Consider the following 27,918-nt stretch of genomic DNA (forward strand, 5'->3'; position numbering starts at 1 on the left):
GGGGGGGGGACATGATATAGGTTTATGAAATTATGCATGGGGTGAAAAGAGCTGACAAAGAGAAATTTCCCTCCCTCCCCCCAAATACTAGAACTTGAAGGCATCCAATATAGCTGATGGGCAGTAGGTTCAGGACAAAAGGAAATACCACTTTACACAGAGAGTGCTTAAAGTGTGGAATTCACTGCCAGAGGCAGTGGCCACAGGAATAAACAGCTTTAAAAGGGGATTTGATAGATTCATGGAGAATAACCCTATCAATGGCTACTAGCACTAAGCCTCTGGATCCCAGGGTTAGGAGGCAACATCAGAGGAAGGCTTCGGGCTCTCTGCCATGTTGTTGGCCATCCAGAGGAACTGGTTGGCCACTGTGTGAGACAGGGTGCTGGACTAGATGGACCACTGGGCTCTTGTTACGTTCTGATGAAAGCCTCGGCCTCTGTGCCCTGTTCTTGACCTTCCAGAGGAACTGGCTGGTCACTGTGTGAGACAGGAGGCTGGACTAGATGGACCACTGGTCTGATCCAGCAGGGCTCTGAATTTATTCACTATAAAGTGAGAGGCTGCTCAATGCCAACCACGGAGACCTATTCCTGCAACGTTATGTCCAAGACTGAAATGAATGGGTCCATTCTTGCACAAGCCGGTGTTCCATATTTGCACTGATGCTCCTGCACACAGGAGGGACTCTCTGGCCAGGGGCAATAAAGTACAAAGGGAGTGACTGTATGCTACATGTGTATGCCTACAGACTTCGTCACATACTTCCTTTACCTAAATATTATTCTAACGAGGTCTAGTCATACAACAGATTATTTTCGGCACCTCCATTGGTAAATGTAAGGAGCCACCTTCGGATATGTGAACCCTGCCTTACAAGTAAACACACAGAGTTTACTTTTATATTGAGTTACACCCAACCTACCTTCTTCCCCACCCCAACCTGGGTAGTTCCTTGAGCCAGTCAGGAAACAATTATTGCAGTCAATCAAAAAAATCCAATTCAAATTATACTGAAACATAACAGCGTGGCTGCATGGTGCCTCTACGGATACCTCATGAACACCACATAAATAAATAAATATGTATAAGAAAGCGAACCATCAACAGGGCATCAAAAACCTTTCCTCACTAATACTTTTCACTTTCTTGCAAAAATGCTTTCTAGTTGTATCTTTTCTGTAATAAATTGGTACAAAACGCTCAATCACACAATGTTTCCCACAGAAATACATCAATCAGGTACCAGACATATATAGTTTAATTTATTTACTTCGTTTGTACTGCTTTTTCTCCCCGGTGGGAACCCAAAGCAGCTTAAATCATTCTTCTCTCCTCCATTTCATCCTCGCAACAACCCTGCGGGGTAGGTTAGGCTGAGAGTGTTTAGCAGGCCCAAGGTCACTCAGCACGCTCCATGGCAGAGTTGACCCAGATTCATGCCTGGGTTTCCCAGATCATAATGCAACACTCTTAACCACCACATCACATTGATAAACATATAAAAATAAAATGCAAACATCACTGTCATCTCAAAAAATACACAAAGGAGAAAGGGAAGACAACAAAAATGCCAGGCATAATGCTTTTCTTGCTGAGTTTGTATAGATACAGTGATCAATATTTCAAGGGTTTGTTCTCCCCGTCTGTTTAACATCCAATAAAAAGGACCAAAGTTCCAAATTGGCACCTGAGAAGGTTTGTGACCCAACAGTAAGTTCATTGTAACAAGTATTCCCCCCCCCCCAAGCAACAAGAGACAAAACAGACAATTCTGTTTTTCCCGAGGATGGAATTAACCATAGGGTTCCCAGCCCCCTTTCCCCCTTGAATAATCTGGAGAATGAGTTGACTGCAGCTTATTTCTTAACGTCTCAAGTCCTAAGGACTGGATCTATTTGCTGATTGCAGCGTTCTTTACATTATTTATCTTAAGTCTTAAGAAGTGGATGTACTTGCTTTATGGACATTTGAAGCTCATGTTTTTCAGTCCATTGAAACTGGAATTTGTGAAGTCTTTCTTTTGGGAGTGTTAAATAGTTAATGGTAGATATTGCTTTAAATCCCTAGCCTATCCATTGTATTTTTGTTTGTATTTCTTGTATTTCATATTATTGTATATTTGAGAAATACTTGGAGCCTTATTTGATGTTAAGTCATACAAGATGTTAATGCAGGAGACAGAGAGCGTTTACAGAGAGGAATCTGCAGATAGGAGGGCAATACTTCTTCCTTCACCCTCCAAATCCCCACGCCAGCTGTTTTTCGTTTTTGATGCCAAGATCCAGACCTGAAAGTAATCTCTACAGGATGAAAAACAGCTGGAGGGTATTTGCAGGTATGTATGGGAAGCCACGGAGCTGCGGTGGCTCAAGTGGTTAAGACGCTGAACTGCAGGCTGTGGAAGGTCAGTAGTTCAGCAGCTCGAGACCCGGGTGCCGCATGACGGAGTGAGCTCCCGTCTCTAGTTCCGGCTCCTGCCAACCTAGCAGTTCGAAAGCAAGAAATTGCAAGTAGATAAATAGGTACCACTTTGGTGGGAAGGTAACAGCGTTCCGTGCGCCTTGGTGTTTAGTCATGCCGGCCACATGACCACGGAAACGTCTTCGGACAGCGCTGGCTCTTCACCTTTGAAACGGAACCCTAGAGTCGGACTCAACTGGCTTTCGAGCAAGGGAACCTTTACCTTTACTTTATGGGAAGCCACAGGAGGAGTTAAACACCCCTCCCCATTCATTTATTCTCCACTGCCAATGTCTCCCTGCATCCTCAATATCTTGGCAGGCATAGATTTTGGAAAACATTTCCTATGGCAATATTTATACCTGACATTTAGCCACTATTTCCAACTTTATAACCCAATCTCATCAGATCTTGGAAGCTAAGCTGGGTTGGCCCCGGTTGGTACTTGGATGGGAGACCTCCAATGAATACCAGAGTAGCTGTGCAGAGGCAGGCAATGGAAAGCCACCTCTGTTCGTCTCTTGCTCTATAGGGTCGCCACGAGTTGGCTGTGACATGATGGCACTTTCCACCAACAGGTCACTATAGCTCCCACAGCAGTAATGCCTGGGGCTAATTTATACAGGGCTGCTGAGGGGAAACTCTAGTTGTAAGATTCCAGGGGTACAGGTTGCAGGGCAAAGGTACTGCTGGTGGAGCAGCAGTGTGCCTATTGTCATCAATCATCTTGTGTGTTTTCTTCTGAATATGAGAAGGAAACAGGAAATCTTTGTCTGGGGGAATATGGTGATTTCTCAGCAGCCCTTGAAAGCAGGTCTTCTCTGGACCACACAAGACGCGATTTTGTTGAGCAACTGCTATCCCCGTGTACATCCTTTAAGAACACATCACGTAATATGCCTATTCATGAATAAGTATTTAATATTCTTCAGATAAGTCTGTTAACAATACTCTGTAGGAACAAGTTCCACAAGGACCTTTGCCTGCTACTTTCTCTCCTTGGTTTTGCTATGGTGAGAAAAAGGTGCGTCACAGCTTCCCACAAGGGCAGCCCAAAAACACCAACAAATTTGGGATGTGAACTTTGAAGTATGAGGTTTTGTGGAGAACATATGTGTAAGAGTGATCAGTACAACTCTGTAAATTTCACATCTGCAAACGCTGAAAACCACAGTTCGTGGGAGAAGACCTGGGGAGTGTTCATTTGCTTCCACTTTTCCAGCACTACTATTTTTTAAAAGTTGAGAAGCTCCCTGCCCTTGAGGAATAATCATGAGTTATGGCTGCAAAAGGCACCAAGTAGTTTAGAAACAGATTTTTTTTCTGCATGGTCTCACCATATTCCACCAACTTCCTAGAATCCTGATGAAGTAGTTCTAAGTGAAAGTGGGTACATTTTTGCTACTTAGGCTTTTTTCTTTGAACAATTTAAATGTCAGTAATTTTTAAATTGAGAGCTAGTCTCATATTTGTAATTTGCCACACAGTACAGTACAATTTTGGAAAATACCACCATGATAATAGACACGGGATCTAAAACATACCAGATGATTGCAAATAACATGCAAAATCCAATGGAACCTGGCAAGAGAAGTAGATCCCTAATGCAAATAACTATGGTTGCAATCTAAGTACACTTTCCTGGGAGTAAACCCTGGATAATTTAAAATACATTTAACCATTTCAAGAATTATTTGCTTTATCTAGACTTTTAAGGTGCCTAAAACAATATGAGAACTGAAGCAATCCTACACCAGACTACTAAAAAGACTACTATCCACTTTTATCCATGGAGGTCGGTATCAGGGTTTTCCTAAACTGTTACAGCCTTCTAAGCCCACTGCCTTCAATGAATTTACTTATCTTATTTACTTTATACCCCACCTTTCTCCCCAATGGGACCCAAAGCAGCTTACATTGTTCTTCTCTCCATTTCCGCCCCTCACAACAACAACCCTGTGAGGTAGTTTAGGCTGAGACAAAATGACTGCCCATGGTCCCCCCAGCAAGATTCCATGGCAGTGTGGGGATTCGAACCTGGGTCTCCCAGATCTTAGTCCCACCCTCTAATCACTACCACACTGACTCTATCTATATAGAAGGATGTCACTCTGGTGAGGATGACTCGGTGGGTTCCCAAAACTCTTCTTTCTAAAGATTCCTGCTACTGCCTGAAAGTTTGTCCATTCAGCAACAGAAACTGTGCCAGGTGCAGGTGTCGTTTAATCTAGGGCTCCAGAGTAACACTATCAGTGAGAAAGAAAAATGAACTCTACAGAAATATATTATTGGCCGAGAGTGTTGCCAAACAGTTATGGACTGACAACTAAAGTATCCAAGCAACAGACATATATGGAATTATTACTGAGAGTGAAACCCAATTACAATAGGCATCAGTTGGTGTTTAGAAATATGCATAAGAACTGCACTTTAGAAGAAGAGGGAGTGCTCTGGACTGTGAGAAAATTTGCTGACTCTTCTGCTTGCTGTAGGAGGGTTTCTTTTCTTCAGTTTATGCCGCGGTGACTCAGAGGTTAAGACGCTGAGCTGCAGACTGGGAGGTCTGTAGTTCAGCAGTTCGAGACCCTAGTGCCACATGATGGTGTGAGCTCCCGTCTCTAGTTACAGCTCCTGCCAACCTAGCAGTTCGAAAGCAAGAAATTGCAAGTAGACAAATAGGTACCGCTTCGGTGGGAAGGTAACAGCATTCTGTGCTCCTTGGAGTTTAAACATGCTGGCCACATGACCACAGAAACGTCTTCAGACAGCGCTGGCTCTTCAGCTTGGAAACGGAGATGAGCACTGCCCCCTAGAGTCAGATTCGATTAGCTTTCGAGCAAGGGAAACCTTTACCTTTTTAGACTATTTGTATCAGAAGGAGACTGAAACTGGGGAGGGCGGCCATGAAGAAGCTAGAGAAGATCCTAAATGTAAGGATGTGTGGCTGGCAACCAAGATCAAATTCATTCATGCCCTTTACTATTTACGGGTGTGAACGTTGGACAATGAAGAAAGCTGACAGGAAGAAAGTAGATTCCTTTGAAATGTGGTGTTGGAGGAGAGTTTTATGGATATTGTGGGCTGTTCGGAAGACAAATAAAGTATGTTCTAGAGCAAATCAAGCCTGAACTCTCCCTAGAAGTTAAAATGACTATCGTACTTTGGTCGCATTATAAGACAAGAGTCACTGGACAAGACAACAGTGCTAGGAAAAATTGAAGGAAGCAGGAAAAGAGGAAGACCCAACATGAGATGGATGGACTCAATAAAAGAAGCCAGGGCCCTCAGTTTGCAAGGCTGCCAATGATGGGACGTTTTGGAAAGTGTTAATTCACCATAAATTGGAAGCCACTTGATGGCGCTTAACACTTACACAGCCTATTTGTAAATAAAGTGAGTATTGTAAAACATACCCTAGGTTGCCAATGCAGTCTCACTGAAAGGAAAGGAAATCACTTGAGCTTCTCAGCACCACTACCATATATACAGAGGGATCTTAAGTCCCTCCTTGGAAAGCCAGTCATTCTGGCACCCAGATACTCTTTCATCCCCGTGCCAACAGTGGGATCCCAGCCTAATGGCACTGTTTTGCCTTATTAGGAATCTTTCATGTTAGATGTAAACGCTGTTATCATATCTTGTAACCTGCTCATGGAACAACCTCATCTGCAGCAATCAAGCATTGTGGGAGCATCTGCCCAGTGCTGCACCACTGAGTCTCCCCATTGTGGGTCCACCGATGTGGGTTTTCCTTTGCACCCCCCTCCCAGCCCATGGTTCCTTGCATTGAGGATACACCACCGCGGAGTTTACCAGCTGCTCAAAAGCATTATATATAAATATTTGCTTATATTGTATACTCATACACGGTGATTTATTGTTTTGCTGGATACATACAGAGGGATCTTAGTCCCTCCTTGGAAAGCCAGTCATTCTGGCACCCAGATACTCTTTCATCCCCGTGCCAACAGTGGGATCCCAGCCTAATGGCACTGTTTTGCCTTATTAGGAATCTTTCATGTTAGATGTAAACGCTGTTATCATATCTTGTAACCTGCTCATGGAACAACCTCATCTGCAGCAGTCAAGCATTGTGGGAGCATCTGCCCAGTGCTGCACCACTGAGTCTCCCCATTGTGGGTCCACCGATGTGGGTTTTCCTTTGCACCCCCCTCCCAGCCCATGGGGCCTTGCAGTGAGGATACACCACCTCGGAGTTTACCAGCTGCTGTCCTTTATACAGTTTCTATGGAAGCCACTTGATGGCGCTTAACACTTACACAGCCTATTTGTAAATAAAGTGAGTATTGTAAAACATACCCTAGGTTGCCAATGCAGTCTCACTGAAAGGAAAGACAAATGAGTTCGACACCTCTGGCTTATACCCTGAAAAAGCGCTTGGTCTCTAAGGTTTTACTGGCCTAGGTTAGCCTGATCTCATTAGATCCTGGAAGCTAAGCAGTGTTGGCCCTGGTTAGTATTTGGATGGGAAACCACCCAAAAAAGCCCAGGATTGCCATGCAGAGGCAGGGAGTGGCAAAATATCTCTGATCACCTCTTGTCGTGAAAACCAACGGGGCCACCATTAATCAGCTGTGACTTGGCACTTTCCACCAACCACCACCACCAAGGTGCTACTGGACTTGAATCCTCTGACTGCAAACTGATTATATTGACACTGTTCAAGTTTTGTTGGTCTTTAAGGGGCTGGTGGTTTCGAAGTCTGTTCTGCTACTACAGACTAAAACAGCTGCCCACCTGAAACTCTTTAAGATTTTTAAATCACTAGGTGCTTATTTAGAGTTTGGGCTACAGCACCCAAAACTGTACTGTACTGTGGCACCGCAGTTCCTGAGGCCAATGGAACCTTTAAGACCACCAAAGATTTATTTATTTGTAGGTCTGAAAGGTGACATTGGACTCAAAACTTTGTTCTGCTGCTTCAGACCAACACGACCACCTAGATTTTTCTTCATGGAAGGTACCCCAGGTCCTGTTACCATAATTTGAACCAAATCATCTGGTCGGGTTTGAAAGAGATTTCCAGGGCAACTGCATACCGAGCAACACCCTCCTCTAGTCTCCAAAGATGTAAACTGTAGGGCTGCAGAGTTTGTTCCCCCCCAAAAAAACCAAGATATGACCCAGCACCTGGGGGGGGGGGATGCTCCTCTTTCAGAGACAGGCCTTTTCCTTCCCTCCTTCCTGTTTGACCCCTGAGGCCAGGGTTTGGGGGGTTTCCCAGCCAGCCAGCTCTGAGGGCTGCGTGCCCTTCCTCCTTCCTCATTCAGACAAGCTTAAGTCAGAACAGCAACTCCTTCCTCACACAGAAAGCAACAGATTTTCTTTCGGTCGTTCTCCACCCCGCCCGCCGCGGGTTTCTCCCGCTAGGATGTGTGACACCCACCCAGCCGGCCCCCCATCCCCACCACCCCCTCCCCTGCTGCCGCCACGGGAGGCCGCCGCCGCCGCCTCCCACGCCCCCCAGCGGCGGGTCCCCCTCAGCGACCCGATCCCACCGAGGCGCACCCCAGATAGCGGTTTACCTGCGTGTAGAGCTCGACCAGCGCCATTGGAGAGGGAAGGGGAGGGTGTGAAGCGAGGCCGCCGGCTCGCTCCCCCTTTCTGCCCTGGCAGGAAAAGCGAAGCCGGCTGGGGCGGAGGGCGGCGGGGCCGGTGTGGCTGGCTGGGCAGCCGGCCGGTCCTCGCGAGGCAGGAGGAGGAGCGGCCGCTGCCCCCCCCCTCACGAGTGCCACGTTTGTTTGCCCGCCAGCCCGGCCTTCTTTTTGCGTTCCGCAGAAGGGGTGGCTCCGGAGGGCGAGCGCCGGAGGAGGAAAGGCCGGCTCCTTGCTGGGAAGCTGGGCGGGCGGACAGGGGCATTTTTATTGACTGAGAGGGAAGTCCTAGGAGGCGCAGGCGACCGGCAGGTGCCGCCTTCCAGACTTCCCAAAGAGCCTCTGCGAGGTAAGGGAGCCTTGCCCAGAGGGGGATAGGAAGCAAGATCGTTCCAGGTGGTCAGCCGTCTTGGTCTGAAGCAGTAGAACAAATTTGGAAGTCCAGTGGCGCCTTTGAGGCTGCGGCCGCGCACACTAAATAATCCAATTCCAATGCACTTCCCAACTGGATTTTGCCAGTTCACAGAGTAAAATCCAGTTGGAAAGTGCACTGAAAGTGGATTATTTAGTGTGTGTGTGTGACCGCAGCCTGAGAGTAACAAAGGTTTATTCAAGGTATGAGCTTTCCTGGGCATTCACATACACTCATACCTTGAATAAATCTTTGTTGATATTAAAGGTGCCACTGCTGGACTCTAAATTTGTTCTATAGAAAGCAAGGGTTCAGGTGCACCACCAGCGTCAAGTCCCACCCAGTCTGACTCAGGAAGATGTTTGTTGGAATATGGTTACCATATTTTAAAAAGGAAACAAACAAAAAAGACACCAAAAGACATCTTTCCAAACTGACTACTTCAAACAAGTGATCCCTGTGACTAATCTCATTAAGTACCCCTCCTATTTAAGCAGTTCATTGTTACTGACTAGAAATATTCCTAACCTTCCAACTTCCCCAAAAAAGGACATGTGCTCTAGAAAGTGGACATCCGGTAAGCCTATGCTGGAATAAATTTTTAGTCTTTTAGATGCCACTGAACTGGTTTTATTTTGCTGCTCCAGACCAACATGTGTTATCAGCCTATAGGGTTCTTCAGTATTAGTCTGTTGGGGCTACAAACAACAAAAAGGGTACCTGGGCACCCTAAATCTGGAACTGTAAAGACTTAGCACATTCCTTCCAATGTAAATTTTTGTGAGGAAGAGCCAGCAAAGTCTCCTACAGGGGAAATGAGACACTGGCCCTAGTTTTGACTACAGATTATAAAATCAGGTGGAGAAAGCAGATAGAGGCAATGTTTTCTCCTTCTCCCATAATACCAGAACTTTGGCAGTAGAAGCAGGATAGACAAAAAAACAAAGTTTACTTCATGCAATGCATCACTTATATACAGAACTCACTGCCACAAGATGGAGTGCTATCTTCACCACCACCCGCAGTCATATCATAGGGTTTTCAAGGCAAGAGACAGTCAGAAGTGGTTTGTCATTGCTTGCCTCTGTGTAGTGACAGAGGACTTTCTTGGTAGTCTCCCATCCAAATACAAACCAGACCTGACCCTGCTTAGCTTTAAAATGCAGGGATGGGGTGAGGCTGCACCACCCTCAGCAGGCATTAAAAAAAGGACTGGAAATTGGGTCTAGCAATGGCTATTTGCCATGATGAGTAAATCCAACCTCCAGAGGTAGATTTCCTCTAAATACCATTTGTGGGAGGCATAAGGAGAACAGAGAAAGTTCTGTACCTTGTTTTTAAAGCCTTCTGGGGTACCTCCTTGACCACTGTGGGAAAAGGATGCTGAACTAGATGCATGGAAATTGGGTCTAGCAATGGCTATTTGCCATGGTTCCCCCGGGTGAGGTACGGGGGCGGGGCACATGACGAAGCCCCGCCCCCTGCTTCCGGCCGCCCCGCTTCCGGCCCTCATTCAGCCAGGAGGAGGCAGGAGAAGAGGGAGGGTAAGTTGCTTCCTCCCTGCCTCTCCCCACCCCTGTCTGCCTGGGGCCAGGGAGGGCCTTCGCGGGGCTTCCTTGCACTCCCGCCGGCCTTGCAGGTCCACCGCCGGGCCCCTCATGGGAGCTGCAAGGCCAGCGGCGGCCGGGACCGTTGGGGGCGGGGTGTGTGGCCTTATGACACACGTCCAGTGATGTCAGGGGGTGTGGCATATGCTAATGAGTTATGCTAATGAGTTCCCCTAGCTCTTTTTCTACGAAACGACCCCTGACTAGATGGCCAGGGTTCTTGTGAGGACTCTACTTCAGAAATAGTTTATTCACACAGATAGGGACACCAGAAGAGACTTAACAGTTGTATTTTTTTATTTGGACATTTCAGTGACAGCTAAGATACAGTGTTTATGAAGCACACATTTACTAAGTACAATGTGAGACACTTTGACAGGTTCGAGTTTATGCCGTTCTGATACACCGTTTTAGTTTCCTATCTAAGCACGGTGGCAATATCTAGTGAAAACCTATCATCAGCAGTTTTGTTTCAAAAAGAATTACAGGTTTAAAAATAGTAGTTTTCAGAGGATTTTTAATGTGGTGTTGAAATGTGTGTCCAGTTTTAAACACTAAATAAAAATGAACTTCACCTTTCAAATGCTGGTGGATTTGAGATATGGAGCAATTTAAGAAACAAAGAAACAAATGAACAAAAATCCAGTGTCCCAAGCAGTCACTGTGGAAATGTTTTACTGAAATCAAGGGGACATATTGGCTCTGAACCAGAGATGATCCTTCGTTTAAAAAAAATCCTCCTGTTTGCTGGACAAAAAAACACAGGGCCGGTTTGTCTCACAGATTTACATTCTTTTGTTCTCTCTGGAGGACAGACAGGCTATCTGCAATCCATTGCCACTGTCCCTGCTTCCACATGGACAAGATCCTGTCAAATCCACTCCACCAATCCACAAAGGATTTCCTTCGGTAGCACACATAATGGGATTCTGTGGAGATCAATGCACTCAGAACAGCTTTGCTATCATGCAACAGCAGCAGGGTCTTTGCATCCAGGTAAACGTATTGTATAGTACATTTTTCCTTATTTGTGAAGGCCAGGAGTGTGGTCTTGTATGTCTCATTGGGGCACAGGGTTACATATGATCAAGTAATAATTAACACAGCAGAATCGTTCAGCACTAGAGTCTATCCCAGATTGAAGCATGAGAAGTGTCTGTCTAAAGCCTGGAGATGATTATGTTTCTGAGATCAGTAAACTCATAACTGGAAGAGGAGAAAAATGGAAACCTAAAGAAGTAATATTTGTGCAATACTTCAGGTCCGTACCATTCAAAAGGGCTCTCTTATTTCTAGCACTGGAGAGCAGCTTCAATATCAAATTAACAAATTAAAGAAATCTCCACATTAAAAGAGTACAACCATGCTTTAAAGGGGGGAAAAATCAAAAACAATTTTTTTAGATTTAAAGATGCTAACCTTGAAAACTTCTGAAAAGTGCATGTAACACTGTTATGTCAAGTATTTGATGCATTACAAAATACTAGTTCAGCTCAGAAGTATTTTCCTTTAAAACATGTCAAGCAGCATAAAACTTTAATGTGATAAAAAGTAACATTGGTAAAACTACTGAAATATAAGGATAATGCCTATAAATATCTACTACTGTTGTAGGTATACAAGGTAAATTAATGCTTTTACAGTAAACAAACTGAAAAAGTAAGCATACATTTAAAGAATCTCTGAGGAATCCCATTTCTTGGAATAAAATTCTTTCACTAAGACGAAGAGGGCCACACCAGTTAGTTCAATGGGAACAGCAGGAAAATACTGTAGATTATGGAGTGTTTTTTTAAGTTGGGCTTTAATTTTTAAAATGCTGCTGCCTTAATAATTATTACTTGATGTCACAGACCATGATATAGTAGGAAGCCAGAGAAAGTGTGAAAAGTTAATGTATTTCACTATAATTAAGTAAGCCATGATTGGCTAGGGTAATTCAAGGCTTTCATAGGGCAGTGGGGTGTTGCTTCTGCATCTTCTTCTTTTACCCAGTGCATCTTGGCAATAAAGAGCCCTACCTTGCCAGTGCCACAGAAGATGTGGTTTTGTTTTGGGGTGGTTTGTTTTTTCTTTTGAACAGAACATTTTAAGGAAATTCTAAAAGTAGCACATCTTGTTGAAAGCCATTTAGTGCCAGATATCAGCATATTCAAGTAAAGACCTTTTCATTTACTATAAATAAGAAAAGAGATTAAACAATAATGCTTTAGTGTAGGTAGCCAGATTTTTTTTTTTAAAAAAACTATTCATAAAAGCATTCACCTCCACACCCCAGCCCAATTTTCTTTTAAAGAACAGTACTAACAAAATCGAAGCTCACTTTATTTACTCTTATCAGTACCTGTGTACAAATTGCACATTTATCTTGTGTAAAACCTGGAACATCCTGGTCTTCTCGAACAACAGTAACATAGTTTCTAAGGATTTGCAGGCAAATTGTGTCCAGAACAGCTTATCAAAAGGCCTGTGCAGCACATAGATATGTTTTAAAATAAATATACAGAACAGTTGCTATAATACATTAAAACATTGCACATGGCAAATTTCAAAATATGTCATTCTTTCTATGTATATCTGATCATCACTGGTCACATTTAAAAGAAAGAAAATGAAGACTGGAATATGTTGAGCATTTAAGGCTCAACATACATTTTGAAATATCAGTTCCACACTGAAGTAAAAGTGACAGAATGTGTGAGATCTTGGCAAATATCTTTTACATCAAAATTAGCTTTATTCTGGTCACATCCAGTGAAATACCCAAAGAAGCAGAATATTGTGGGCCCAGGGGGGAGAGGGGGCGCACAGTGCATAAGAAATTACACAGAACACCCACCAGGTTGGAAAAGAAAGGCCACAGTTTTATTGAATACAGTGGAGCACTGGCGTAGCATGGGGACTGAGCCTGCATTGGGAGACCCTCCTGTCACCAGATGAACCCCCCCCCTCAGCCCGCCTGCTGGGGGGGTACAACCACAGAGTGACAAGCCCCTGGAACCATGTGGGCACCAGCCACTGCATGGTTCCCTTATCACTGAAGGCTTCACTCCCCAAGACCCAATAAGGGGGTCCCCAAACCAAGCAAGGCTGGGCACGCAGGCTTTACCTTCCCACAAAAAGGATCTGTCCCAGTGCCCAAACCGCCACAAGAGTGGGGAGGAGACCCTCTACCCCTGTCAGCTCTTCTACACTGCAGCCAACAAAGCAGCTTGTGCTGAAGGCTTTAAAGCCAGATGACCATTCCCCATTCCAACAGGCGGACCTCACCATTCTGAAATAACACTGAGAGCCTGAATGAAATGTCCAGGTGCCTGATCACCTAGGGTTGCCAGTCCTCCGGCCCCCAATTGACCTTTTCGGGCCTAATTCTGGTTTGGGGGTGAGGCTCTGGGTTTTGGGGAAAACTCTATGGTTGAAGCTGCTTTACCATAGAGTTTTGTCAAAAAACCAGAGTGTCACCCCCTGACTGGAAGCAGGCCCTAAAATGCCCAACATTGCTTCTGGAAGGACATCAGGAGACCCCTGCTGGCAACCCTATGATCACCCCCCTACCCCAAGATTCGATTAGCCACATCGCATAAACCAAAACACAAGGAACCTGTAATACTCACAAGCGCAGGGAGGGTGGGTAGGAAAAGCAGTGAGGACTGAAGCTCTTTCCCCTGGTGGCTGGGGGAGGGGGCACAGCAATGCCCACCGGCACTGTATGCATTGCCCTTCCTCTCCAACAGCTGGTCAGCAAGGCACAGACAGTCTACCTACAGGCTCCCTGCTGTGACGGTTCCCACCCTGACCAGCCAGCTGTGTCCCCCCACCACAGGCCACAAAACGCAGCATCAGTTAAGGTCATGCTGTAGTTTCTTTAAAAAGTGCATCCAGATCAGATTGGATTTACATCATAAATATTAAATATGTGGCAAGATATTTAAGGGATTTTTCGTGGAAGGAGAATTCCTCCTTCAGCTAGGGATTTGAGATTATACCATGTTCACCCACTCCAGATGAATAGCATTTCTTCAAACACATCTCACCGTTGTCACTGGAAATTTTAAAAAACCCTAAAAACAAAGGTGAAAAACTAAAAAACAACAACCCCATAATTATAAATAAATACTGAAACTTGACATGATTGGGTTTTGTTCATTAAAAAGGCTTGAATACTTCAGTAAACATACTTTAAATACAATTTTTCTGCAGCTTTCAGTTGGTAATTTGTGCTTAGTTATCATTTCCCATTACTGGTGATATTCCTTGACACTTGAGTAAATCCTATTGAAAGACTGGACTTATTAAAGTTTTGTTTTTGTCTTTACTTTTCCCCCCTCTTGCCTAAAGATTATTATTATCATACATTTAAAAGATCACAGCACACAGCAGCACTTTGAGATAACATTTTGAAATAGTACTAACTAATGAACAGCTATGTTGTACCACATAGTAAGCCAGAAGACTTTTAAAATATGTCATAACTTATGTCTCAGGGACATAAATAGGGAAGCTGTCTGACAGGCTACCTCTTTGGGTGCAATCTACTACAAACTTCTACGGTGCACTCCCCACAGAAGTATATGGGAATTGCTCAGCAGTGTAACTGTACTCCTTGTATACTTGAACGGGGCTTGTGCAGACCAAATGCCTCAAAAATTGCATTCCTCTATTGCCAGTGTATATTATACTTTCCAGTCTCTAACATCTCATACAGGAGATACCCCTAAATGTTTATATAACTTCACTAAAATTATTATATAAATTCACTAAAATCTTACATTATCTTCTCTGTCCTTCCTGATCAGAACGCACATGACTTAGCTACAATTAAATGCATTAAAATGACCCCCTCAGCTGTAGGTTTGCTATCAAAATTAGAGTCAGAATCACATCATGGAGTGAGAGTGTACAATGAAGCTATCCACACTGGCAGCTTTTTCCTCTCTATTCCCCCATGTTACACGCAGCGAGGGCCACCACTGTTGGCTACTTCAAACACGGCCGGGTGTACACTCTGAAGTCGTATCGTGTGAATTGGCCCTCAGTCTTCCTAAACTGAGAACTACCTCTTCAGGTGGCTCATCTCACTCAGTAGCCACAGAACAGTCCAGTTCTGATCCCAAAAGAAAGAAATAGTCTCCAGATTTGCCTGGTCATAGACTGTCTCCAGCTCCAGATTCAAATATGAGACAGCTCACGACCAGCAGAGAAGAAAAAGCATTCAATCTGAACTGGAAAAAAAATGTTTAACTCTGAAAACTTTATATAGGCCTCAGCACGTGAATGATGATATATACAAATGTATACATTTCCATCAGCCTTCCAGCTATAAGACAGTCTGGTAGCTTTTTCTAATGGCCACGAGGTTTAGGACATGTACAATGTTATATTTCCATCCCCCCCCCCCCACAATGGTTTTCCAGAATCCTAATTTTCATTATTTGAAATTACAGGCAGAAAACTCGTGATCAACAACTAAGTGTATGCTTGATTCAGACACGAGTGAGAAATCCTAGACCCAAACTTGCTGGAATCTGGATAGTTTCTAATGCGAGAGATGATGGGTTAAATGGGAAAGTAACAGGGAAGATATGCTTGGCATCCATTAACAACTGAGGAGAATCCTTCCTGTCCCTCATGCGCATCTGCAAAAACAAGAATGGATTACATTAGCATCTCAAATCTTATTTTAAAAAGTTTTTGGAAGTGTTATTTTTGAAAAATAGCCCTTAAAATCATAGCTATCATTTATAATCATCAGTGGATAAAAGAATTAAACATCCGTTTGAGACGAAATATTACAGAAATCTCATTTTCTCAACAAGCAACGACTGAAACATTATTCAATTGTGCCATCTATCTCCTATCACGGCACACTGTACCTGAATGAATACATTCCACACAAAAAAGACTTTGACATTTATTCTGATAAACCAGACCTCAGCTTTCTGAATGTAGGAATATTTTTTTTGGTCTGAAATAAAACTGGAGGCACATTCACTTAACTAGACTTCTCCACTTTCTTAGTTTAGGCAAAAAAATTTTTGGTCTGAATTACAACTGGAGAGACACTTCACTTACATCCTGAAAGAATCAGTGTATTACCTGTCCTCAGGGGGCCCCCCCCCCCCCCGCTGTAGTTCTGCACACGTCACTGACCTAGATATGCCATCTCTGAAGCAAATAATTGTGCTACCTCTCTGCTCTGGGAATGAGAGGATAACGCAACTCATGCGTGATGAAAGGATGCAATAGAATTTCTCTCCCCCAGAAGAGGCCAACTGAAAGAATGCAAGGCCAGAGCAGCAGATCATGCAGAGATACAATGGGCAGCCTCCTCCACAGGTAAATGCTTTGGGAGCACAGGCGCCTTAAAGAATTTAAATTTATTCTGGAGCACTAGCCATTTTGAGCCCAGGGAGAATTCATGCAAATGAAGAGATGGAGCTATAATGCTTGAAGGACATTCAAACCTCCTACTTGCTGGAGCTGGTGTAGCGCAGCAAATAAGAGAATGAGGTGCTATATGGACGATCCCAGTTCAAATTTCATCTCTGCCACGAATTGTGGTCTTAGACAAGCCACTCTCTCTCACAGCCTCATCCCACCATATCCAATTTGTGACTGATAATACGTTATGAGGCTGTTACAAGCAAACATTATTTTCTTGTAATCCTAACCGATTTGCACACTGAAAACAGAATATGTGCTGAGTATTGTGATTTATTATTACTATTCTCAATGGCTAGGGGCACCAAAGGCCAGGACCAGGGTAGCTCCCACTTCAGTGGTGTTTCAAATCTAACCATTTTCCTGCTGTGGAGAAAAGTTGTACTTGAGGATACTGGTATGATAGCAAATAAAATTATGAACTGCACTCCCCCCCCAGGAGCTTACAATACACAACCTCTTCTCATGCACAGCATATTGGCATGTCATATGTATCGTATTCACAAACACGTGGCTAAACACAACATGAATAATTAATCTCAGCATAGATTCAGCAGGAAGCAAATACCTCCATTCACCCCCATCTCCCACTTCACATTTAGGATATTTGCTTTCTCTCACTGGCATCTCTATGCCTAACTACACAAGTAGTATAGTAGAGCTGGCCAACCAGTCTTACCTGTATCGTCCGGATAAAAGACACTGTCACTCTTTCTTCAAACTCATTAACTGGAGTATACAAATTCAAAACTTTGACGATCTGTAAGAAAAACCAAACATTTCTTTCCTTCTTTTGCTGATTCATTGATCCTTGCAATTAACCGTGCACATTTTAAATGCAGTTTTCCCCATGTGTTCTGGTTCAAATATTCCCCCGCCCCCCATTTCATCTATCAGCAACTTCAAGACTTGCCTTGTTACAAGGAGAGAAGAGGGAAGAAGAGTTTTAGATAGATAAAATTAATTTTAACAAGTAAACCCTTTATAACAAAGTTCTCCTGATGACCCTGCTGTCAAAAGACTTCAAGCCCAAACCAAACCACCAGACCAGGACAGGAGTCTTGGGGGGGGGGGGGCTGGCTAAGTGAGACAAACACTAAAAAAGGGGCTGAAGTGCGAGTCCTCACACTTCAGGGCAGTTCTGCCACCAGCCCACTTCTTCTATCTAGACAGCCAGAGACCAAGGGACAAAGTCTCAGGCCCTCCTGGAACTAAAGTCAAGAAAATCTAATTAGCCAGTCAGGTGTAGGGCAAATGATGTAACCTAACCACCAGACGTGTTGTTAAGGTGGCGATCCAACCAATCAGAGGGGTTTGTCAATTAACCAGACATTCTGCAACTGTATTGGGTTTAGCTGAACAAACACATTCTCCCGCCCATGATCACAGGCGTAAGAAGGGCTATTTTTGGGCAGGAACGCACAGGAACGGAGTTCCGGCTGGCTCCGGAGTTGGCCACGCCCAACAGGAACTCATTAGCATAAGAGGCCACACCCAACAGCAGAAACTCATTAGGATTGGCTACATTAGGGGTGTGTGGCCTAACATGCAAAGGAGTTCCTGCTACAAAAAAGCCCTGGGTTTTGACAACAAACAAGGTCAACAGAATAACAAGCAAAAGGTGGGTGTGGCTGGATGACCCCACTTCTGGTAACATGGGGGTGCGGCCTAATGTGCTAACGAGCTGTGCCGTCAGGGGTGTGGCCTAATATGCTAATGCGTTTCTGCTGTTGGGTGTGGCCTATTATGCTAATGCGTTCCTGCTGGGCTTTTTCTACAAAAAGAGCCCTGGGCGTAAGAAGATGGAATGCACTCCCCCCAATCTCATGCCCTTGGAGCTACCAGCCTTAACGCAATGACCGGCAGCTGGGTTACCTCCCATCTCTCTTATCTACATCTCTGAAGCTTCTAAGAGCTTGCTAATGTTTCAGAGGGGAAAAAAACCCTTTCTTTTTCTAGGCCAAGAGCCTGAACCAATGTTAAAACCTGAACAAGAAACTGTGTAAAAAAAACCCCAATTTCCTGACACCTGCCCCGTCCTTAGTACAGCTAAGCATCTGCTGTACACTTGGCCTAACACATTCTCCAAGCAGAAAGAGGAAAAGGTAACAGGAAACAAAAAGAAAAGGCAAGAAATGAAAAAGATCTGAGATGAGAAGAGACGCAGTCAACATGGATGAGGTACAGGGAACTATCTCTTGGTAGTAACAGCATCAAGACCAGTCTTGAACAGTGTTGTATTATATTTCAGCGAGTTCCAGAAAAACAAACCAGAGAGCTTGGAACTCAGGCACTTTATTTCTTTTATAAGGAACCCACTCACTATTTGCAAGGTAGAACATGTCTTCCAAAATCTATCTGAGGCTCAGATTTAGACATGCAGCACAGAAGCCATGAAGATGAACTAGCACCTCTCTACCTATGTACCCCTTTTGAGTTTGGGATAGCAGCCTTGTAGCAGGCCAATAATATAGCAACCAATAATTAAATTGACTATGTCATATGTTTTAGCAGAGACAGCTGGGACTGATGAATTGCTGTTCTTCCGCCGAGAACACACAGATGTGTAGGCCAGGGATCCCCAGTCTTGTTGGACCAATGGATGTTTTTGGAATGCTGAAAACGGATATTGGGCACTGCAACAAAATGGCTGCCACAGGGTGCTGGGTCCAATCACAAGCTATTGGGAGGCTCCACAGCTGTTGGAGGCAGCTGTTTCCAAACAGGTGTTCCTTGCAGACCCAGAGGGAATATCTCATGAGCTCTTCTGATCCTCCTCCTACCCCAATGAAGTAGAGAGAAGCCAGGACTGGTTTTTAGCTTTACGGAAAAGATGGTTTGGGGAAGAAGCAAGTGGGTACCAAGAAACATATCTGCAGGCACCATGGTGCCCACAGGCATCCTGTTCAAGACCACTAGTCGGCTTAAATTTTAGTACATCTCCAACAATGATTTGTTTGCCGGATAACAGTCTAATGGTTTTTGATGGACTCCAAAGTAATCCTAAAAGAATATTTTCCAGTATTAATCTGAGTCTGAAGTTAAATGTGATTGTTGCCACATTTGTTCCCTTTTAGCAATTCAGTTTGGCACTTATGAGATTTTCAATTGAAAAGAAAAATGCAGAAGAGGGTTCGCCGCAAACTTATTTCTGATGACAAGAAACCAGCAATAAGAACCCTAATGGCAAACATACAATTAGCACAGTCAAACTCTGCAGAGCACTTTTTTCCAAATAATGACATATGGAAGGTGGGCTCACCTGCGCAGTAGTTAAGGCATTGCACATCGAACAAATGGCCTCTGCATCTTCATCCGTCTTCTTCTTCACCTGCAACAGCTGGGCTGCCTGAATGAGAGGCTCCAGAGTCTCTTTAGCCCCACTGGTCATCAGGTTTTTGTCACGCAGCCATTCTTCAAGTTGACTTACGTTGTATCTGTGAATTGGGAGGGGCAGAATCTTACAACCATTTTCAGTCAGTCTAAAAGAATTGTATTTCTTGTCTCTGCCCAATCTTCTGTAATTATTGAACAAACCTTTTAGTCAGGCTGTGGTAGCAGCAGCGTATCCCCCCTCCCCAATTCTATCAATGCCTTTAGTGTTGCTGGGAGCAAAACAAAATCTCAAAACAAACCATTATTCCCTCTTGAATCATACGCACATACACACATGCCCTCCCCCTTGGGCATGCATCATGCGTATCCTAGGTCATATGTCTAACTCTTGCCATCTTCCACCGTCAGAAGAGAACAGGTATAATTGCAGGAACTAAGTATTTACTTTGACTAATACCCAACAATGCACACATAGGGTTGTGGGTGGTGCTGCTTATGCACAAGCCATTACACGGATAGAATCATCATTGTGCTGAATATGTGCACCAGCCCGCAAAAAAATAATAATTCCAAAACAGTTCTGAGGCAATTCTGCCCAATTACAATTTACACAAAGAAAGCACCTGATCAGTGTTCCCTCAGAGCTGAGTTAGTGTGAGCTAGCTCACAGTTTTGTAGCCTCCAGCTCACGCATTTTTGTCTTAGCTCAGGAAGGATGGCTCCAGGGCAAACTAATTTATGCAGTAGCCAAATCGCTCACTCACAACTTTGATGCCAGTAGCTCACAAAGTAGAATTTCTGCTCACAAGACTCCACAGCTTAGAGGGAGCATTGCACCTGATTCAGGCAGAAGTCATGAGTATGCCAAGCCATATATCTGAGAGGACTGAAGACATAAGAAGGCATCCTCACCTTATCTGCATTCCTTTGCTCCACGAACACATATCTTTTCGCAGGAGTAGGTTATTGAGGGTCACGGCTCCGATGATATAGAACATCTGCTTGACTACCTGCTTGACCAGCTCTGGATCCATCCCATGTTGACACATGATCGAGTGGAAAGTGTTCAGCTGTCGGATGATAGAGTCCAGTGTGTATGTCCCTTCGTCTGCAATGCTGGAGGTCCTCTTTCGGAGGCCAGTTGGTTTCACCCCCGACACACCTTGGATAGTTTCATGCTCCAGCATTCCTGAAACTGATTTACAGCACTGTTAATTTGGCTATGAAATCCTAACTCCAATGAGAAAATGAGACAACTAGGTTAAAAAAGCAGGGTCTTCTTGAGACACAACAGACTATGTCAAAGGTAACACTTGTAGAATGAGAAGAACAGTGATGGTGGTGCACATATTAATAAACTGACTTTTGCACTGAGCCTAAATGGTAAAATAGTTTTAAAGAGGCCATTACTAAATTTAAGTGACTTTGCCTGGATATCCAGAATGTTTTCACTTAAACCTACTTATAAAGCCAGTCATGAATACAGTATACCACATATTTATTTACTTCATTTATACCCTGCCTTCCTCCTCAACAAGAACCCAAAGCAGTTTACATCCTTCTGCTGTCTTCCATTTTATCCTCACAACCACCCTGTAAGGAAGGTTATGCCAAGAGGGTGGCCCAAGGTTGCCCACAAACTTCCATCCCAGAGTGGAGATTTGAACCTGGGTTCCCAGATCCCAGTCTAACCCAAGAGTCCCCAACCTTTTTGAGCCTATGGGCATCACTGGAACTCTGACACTGCATGGTGGGTGCAGCCACAAAGTGGCTGCCATGAAGTGGCTACTGCAAGAGGTGGAGCCAACTACAAAATGACTGCCCCAGCTTACCTTAAGTCACAGAGTGAAGATCCTTGTGCTGCCGAGGTGGCTGCTGCCAAAGCAGTATTTTTAAAAATCCGCAGAGCCAATCAAATCTCCAGTGGCCAATCAGAAGCCTGCCTGGGCAAAAGCCCCACCCACTTTCTAAAAACACTTGATGGGCACCAAAAAAGGTGTCAGTAGGCACCCATGTTGTGGACCCCTGCTCTAACCACTACATTACTCTCAGTGTACTTAAGACACACCAATTGTATCCACTGTAACCCATCTACCAATTTTTGATTCACTCCCACTAAGAAACAGTAGAGAAGAATCTGGGCTGGATGTATTCAGCAACATGTGTTTTCTCCAGATCTGTTCCTCTCTTCTCTGAGAACAAACAGTAATGACTGCCTGCTTTTAGTCAGGAGCAGCGCCTCTTCCCCACCCTGGAAAAACTTTGGCAGTCTAGTGGTAAGTTCTGATGCTGGAGTTCTATTAGTCTCCTCTTTTAGTACCCTCAAATGAACAACAGTTCTATTGCTACCCTTTCTAACCCTTTCTTGTATAGAATAAATCAGTCAACATTTTGAGTCAGGTTTCGACCGTGCTGTTTAAGGAAAAAACACACACATCACATGTATGTCTTGGAAAGAAATATTCTTCTGCAAACCAGATTGGAAATTGTCCAAGAAAGTTAAAGACATGAAAGTAAACAGGAGATGACATTAACAGATAATTCATAAACAGCTAGATTAGAAAAGGAAAATCCTAGCATCTGTTGCTGTTTTTTAAAAAAATTATTCCCCATTGTGCCTTACCAATCATTGGCTGCAGAATATTTTCTAACACCCTGACAAGCTGCTGGTAGATCTGAATGGCTAAGTCACTCAGTACTTGTCTGTACTCAGCAAGGTCGAAATTGGTGAAGCAGTGTTCATTCTGACGAGTTGTGTTGTGCTTCATAAATCCCTGAATGCACAAGAGACAAAATGCAAACTTCAGTGTATTGTTGCATATTTCCATCTATAAACCCCACATGCCTATGGTGGGTGAAGTGTCTGAACACAGAAAATGTATTTTAAAAGGCAAATAAAGACAACTTCCTGTAGGCCAAATGATCAGCCACCAAATGCCAGAGTAGCCTTTGGAAAATGTCCCCCTTTCTGCATGCAAGCCAAATTGTGCCTGAACCCTGGGGACACTTTAAAAGGAAGCTCCAGTGCAGTCATCCAGAGGAAAGGGAAAAGTGGAAGAAAAGAGGAGGAAGGATAAACTTGCCTCTTCACCACTGTACTGCTTCAAACAGTGTAGAAAACGGCAGGTGTTCGATAGCCAGAAGGACACAGTTTCAAAATCATCACCCCTTTTCTGGAACCAATAAAGAAATAAGCACTGTTTACATCAAAAGACAACCTGAAGTAAAATAGAGTACACATAACTCTATAGTTGCTGTTTTACATTGTTCTGGACTTCTGGATGATGTTTCCTGCTTCATACAGCCTTGACCCCAGCCTGTGCAACTAATGAATATTAAACTGACAAATAAACGACAGAGTAGTAAACCCCCCACCATGGAGCTGAAGTAACACAGGGAACCTTCTCTGTATCTAGGTTAACCTGTCAATAATGAGTACTGATACCCAGAATAATCTGAGGAATCTGTTAGGCAAAACTATAACAAATGCGCAGAAAAAAGCTGGCCACCTGGGGAGAGACACCCTTTGCTCTTCCAGACTCATGTGCACTTTCTGGGCAAGGGCAAGTCTCTTTCTCTACAAGACTGTTGCATGGAAAGAAAAGGGAACTCCACCTGTTGCTATTATCATCCATTACTGAAACATGCTTTGGTTATGGCGGCTTAGAAAAAGAGAAGAATGCTATCTAGATGCTATCAACATGCTGCCTCAGGGACAAAAAATGTGGTTTTATTACATGAGTTGTTAAACATATACATTCCCTAATTCCAACAACTCAAACGGCAACAGAGTTTATGTGGAGTTCTAGAGCAGACTGAAGAAACCTGTAAAATCAAACCTCATATCCAAGTCGAGTAAAAAAAGAAAGAAGTCCGTCCCTCCCTAGATAGAATGAACATCCTTTAACAGACATCCGTTTTTTAACCCTAACCCTAACTCCCCATATGGAAAGGCTTTGCTCATGTTCACTGAGAGAGGCTGAAACCACAGAGCACATATTTTTCAGCTGCCCATATCATAAGGAAGCATGAGGTGAGATTATTACCCCATTATTAGACGAAATCCTTGGTCTCACTGAAAAAACTAGACCTGATTATCTTCTAAGAACCCCAAGTTTACCTACTAGGTAGCTAGATTTTGTTTGGTGATACTGAAGTCTTGGAAAATATATTGTAATTAGATTTCAAATTTTAAATTGTTTTTAATCATTTTTATCTGGTATACTGTAAACTCCGAATTTTTAATTGTAAAATTGTGTATATGATTGGTCAAATGATCATAAAATAGAACGAACAAATGGCCCCCAGTTAAGATCAGCCTAAACCCAAATTGTGTTTTCTTTTGAGAGTTCCTGTTCTGTCACCGATCGGAGCACACACACACACCTGCGAACTTATTGTGCAAGAGGCGTTATGGAAATAAAGCAGTGGCTTTTAACTAATGTAATACTGATTAATGTAATAAAAAACAAATAATCCGACCTTCAGAATTTTTTTGATGCCATTAATTGTGGAAGTCAGCAAAGACCTGACTTTTTGATCGTCATTCAGGTAATCGGCATGGCGGACACACATAAACAAAATATATGCCGGCAGACCTGGGATGAGGTTGACTGCCACCCCACGTGGCTTCAAATCTGAAAGAGAAGACAAACACAAAAATTCAAAGGACCTCTGCAGAGTTTAACAAGGTTACGTCTCTTCTTGGGCTTACTGATCCAGAATGATCTGCACCCACTACAAAATGGTTTAAAGTTACAGAAGGCACCTAGTAGACATTCCGAGCAACTGGTACTAGGAGTTAAAGTTTCTTAATGAGGTTTGTTTCAGGTGGGCAGCCGTGTAAGTCCGTAGTTAGAAGAACAAGTCCAGTAGCAATTTGAAGACCAACAGAATTTTCCAGCTTTCATGTATCAAAGCCTTGCTTCGTCAGAAGTGACAATTAATGAAATTGTTTTTCTTTCCTCTAACATTAGATAAATGGGACATAACAAAGAGCAACATATTTATCTGCAACATCCTGCAAGGCATTTAACAGAAAGCATTCTTACCTAAAATAAGGTTTTTGACAAGCTTTGGCTCATCCTCTTTCTTATATTCCAACATTCCTTGAAAATCCTTTTCTTTCCTTGGAATATTAACAGGATGGATCGGCTCATCAATTATTTGTCCAGGCGAAATGTTCTCCATCTGGCCAACTTCATCAAGAGAGGGAGAAAAATAAAAGCTTTAAAACCCAGTGCAATTAAAATTTAACTTCTGATTAAGAAGTTTGGTGCTGTATTATTGGGATTTTGCTGGTTTAACCGAGATGATGTCAAGACACACTATCTAACAAACATATCTACAAGGTGGGAGGGGCCCTGGTTCAGTGGCAGAGCATCTGCTTGGCATGCAGAAGGTCCCAGATTCAATCCTCAGCATCTCCACTTGAAAGGATCAGATAGTATGTGATGTGAAAAGACTTCTGCCTGAGACCCTGGAGAGCTGCTGCCAGTCTTAAGAGATGACACTGATGGACTGATTCTCTGTAAGGCAGTTTCATGTGTCCCTGTGTATTCCTCTTGAAAGAGTAGACAAGTCCCTTCAGGTCATTTCTAACTGTAACTCCCACATCATTCCTAAAGAAGTTATGGAAACTGAATCTTTCAGGCTGCACTGCAAATCAGGAAGACGGGAGCAGTGTAGTGGTAAACTGAGTACATCCACTCTTAGAGAAAGTCAACACAGGTGTGTGGAAGAGAACTTGAAAGAGGGTCAAACAAGCCCACGCTTTAGATCTCTAGACTAAAAATCCCAGCATAACCCTATTTACATGCAGTATAAACCAGCCCAAAAGGTAATTTTGAAAATAACGAAAAGCTGAATAATTTGAGTGAATGCAAATTAGCAGAACAAGTGCATGTACAAATATAACTTTCTACATTAATATATTTTTAAAAACCCTCCTCCCTCTGTATATAGAGTCCCTTTTGAAAAAATACTGAAAATGAAAATTTGTTTCACTGAGGCATGCTAAGGGAATATCCTCAGCAATGTGGCCAAAAGCATATTCAGTATGCTGAACAACTGAAAACTTACCTTGTCTTCTAGCTTTGTGTCAATGCAGAATGCTAGATATAATTTCACACTCCCTACAAAGAACTGCTAGTGTTAGCCCACAGGATATCAGACAAGTCTGCTTAAATTTTTCAGAGCCCTATGCAGTTCAAAAACTGTTCTGTACATTGCCTGAATTCTTACATTGCATGAGGACTGAAGGTGACCAAAACAGTGCCTGTGCTTCGAAGCTACATTTAGTGTGGGCAAACAGAAGGCAGGAGCTGAATCCAGGACACTCCCTGCGGCTGTTTAACTAAGTGAAAGGTCGTAACGCAAATAGCAAGAGAGCAGCCTTTTGTGTTCCTCCTACAGATGAAGTCCGTGGTTTGTATGTGTCACTTCCTCTGAGGGATAAATATAAGATCAGGTGAAATGGGAGAGGATACTTAAGTATGAACTAAGCGGGGAGCTGTCTTCATCTAGTTGAATTGAAAAGTAGTGGCCGCTTTGAGAAGAGTATTAAGTCTTCCTTGTACAGTAAATATTACCTCTGGCAGACAGTCTCACAGGATCAAGCCATTTACTGAGATTAATAAACCAGGATGTCACTCCCCCCCCCTTATGCGGGCATTTATTAAAGCACTTATTGTTCTAGGCAGGGCCCAAAAGATCAACCATGCCCACTGGCATTCTTAACTCCATTATGGTGCAGTGGGAATTCATTTGTTGACAGAATTGCAGCCTGCATTCTCAAATATGCATGCAAAAATGGAAACAGAATTCCATCCGGAATTAAATTCTTTAAAAAGAGACTTTGTTCACCTGGAATCAGTTTGATACTCACTTGCTAACTATTCTTCCAATATATGATCATTTCAATCAAAACACAACTTGATACTGAAAAATCAGCATGATTCCAAAATATATAACAGTCTGTATCTTGCACCAAAATGATTAAGCGCAGCAGAAAACGTTCTAACAGGAAAACAGACCTAGGAATCTTGCTCTTCTGCACATAAATCCAAATTCCCTTTCAACACAGAACAAAACCCATATTGGCTGAAAAATACTTCAAAATCTTGAGAAATGCTTCTACTATAAAGGAAGTTATTTTGCTATCCCCCTTAGCTGAGAGATATTTGGGCCCACTGCCAGTTCTGCTTTAAATTATCAGGTGAAAAAAGCATCTCCTTCTTCTCAGGTTAATATTTATCATCTTATATTATTTTTTAGATTTTGTACTCACATCTTAAGCTGCTAATTTACCATCCTTTTTGTTTTCTCACCTTTTTAATTATCAACCTGATTGTGGCTATTGGAGTTTTTATTTGTGCGTGTTTTAATACTGTCTGTGTTGGAAGCTGCCCCAACAGCATTTTTGGCTGATGGTTTAAAAATAAATAAGTAAAGGACCATAAAGGAGTGAGAACCACAGAGTTTCTCTGGCAGCCATAAAAAAGGAAGAGAGTTACGAGATAAACCCCCTTTCCATCCTCTCCCTGCCTGAAAAGGCCTCCTGTGTGGTAGTCCTGTGCAGCGGAAGGTCTTTTCCCAAAGATAGCATCACTGCAAAATACAGTAAGGTTCAATGTCTGCCCGGTGCAGCTGGAGCAACAGGATCGGGTACCCCTTTTATACTAGCACTGGGACTAGCACCATGGGCTTTGAAGTTTTGTCTTAATCTGGGATGGCTATTGTTCAAGAAAGCCATAAGTAAAAGGATTAATGTTCTGAATTCTGATGCCCCACACTTTTGTCTTTCAAGAGAAAGGAGTACATTCTTACTAGCCAGATGTCCTCCTAAAGTACTTGCTCTAACAGAAAAAAAACATGAATTTCTGCTCTCATTCAGCTACTTTGTCCTTGCCTTTCAGCCTATTATGCCCCCTCCCTTTCAACATACCAGCATTTACAACCATTTTTATAATGCTTTGCGAGTACACAACTTTAGTACTTCTTTTCAAGTATGGCATCTAGTTGTGACCATCTGAAGACTCTATGC

General features: G+C 43.3%; 2 protein-coding genes across 2 annotated transcripts in view; both read right to left on the reverse strand.

The window, feature by feature from the left end:
- The window catches only part of MYO5C (myosin VC), an 81,521-nt gene extending 73,450 nt beyond the window's left edge, over window positions 1–8,071 (reverse strand). The window contains 1 exon segment of the mRNA XM_015418804.1: window positions 8,010–8,071. Coding sequence (XP_015274290.1) covers window positions 8,010–8,036 — 27 coding nt within the window. The 5' untranslated portion in view covers window positions 8,037–8,071.
- A 7,393-nt stretch (window positions 8,072–15,464) lies between these two features.
- Window positions 15,465–27,918, reverse strand: part of MYO5A (myosin VA) — a 124,038-nt gene continuing 111,584 nt past the window's right edge. The window contains exons 34-41 of the mRNA XM_015418672.1: window positions 24,926–25,072; window positions 24,357–24,511; window positions 22,958–23,047; window positions 22,498–22,648; window positions 20,787–21,069; window positions 19,801–19,975; window positions 17,218–17,298; window positions 15,465–15,733 (exon numbers count right to left, since the gene is read on the reverse strand). Of these exons, the coding sequence (XP_015274158.1) occupies window positions 15,581–15,733; window positions 17,218–17,298; window positions 19,801–19,975; window positions 20,787–21,069; window positions 22,498–22,648; window positions 22,958–23,047; window positions 24,357–24,511; window positions 24,926–25,072 (1,235 nt within the window). The 3' untranslated portion in view covers window positions 15,465–15,580. The remainder of the gene's footprint in view (window positions 15,734–17,217; window positions 17,299–19,800; window positions 19,976–20,786; window positions 21,070–22,497; window positions 22,649–22,957; window positions 23,048–24,356; window positions 24,512–24,925; window positions 25,073–27,918) is intronic.

This window comes from Gekko japonicus, unplaced genomic scaffold, assembly GCF_001447785.1.
Source record: "Gekko japonicus isolate JY-2015 unplaced genomic scaffold, Gekko_japonicus_V1.1 scaffold150, whole genome shotgun sequence".
Classification (NCBI taxonomy): Eukaryota; Metazoa; Chordata; class Lepidosauria; order Squamata; family Gekkonidae; genus Gekko; species Gekko japonicus.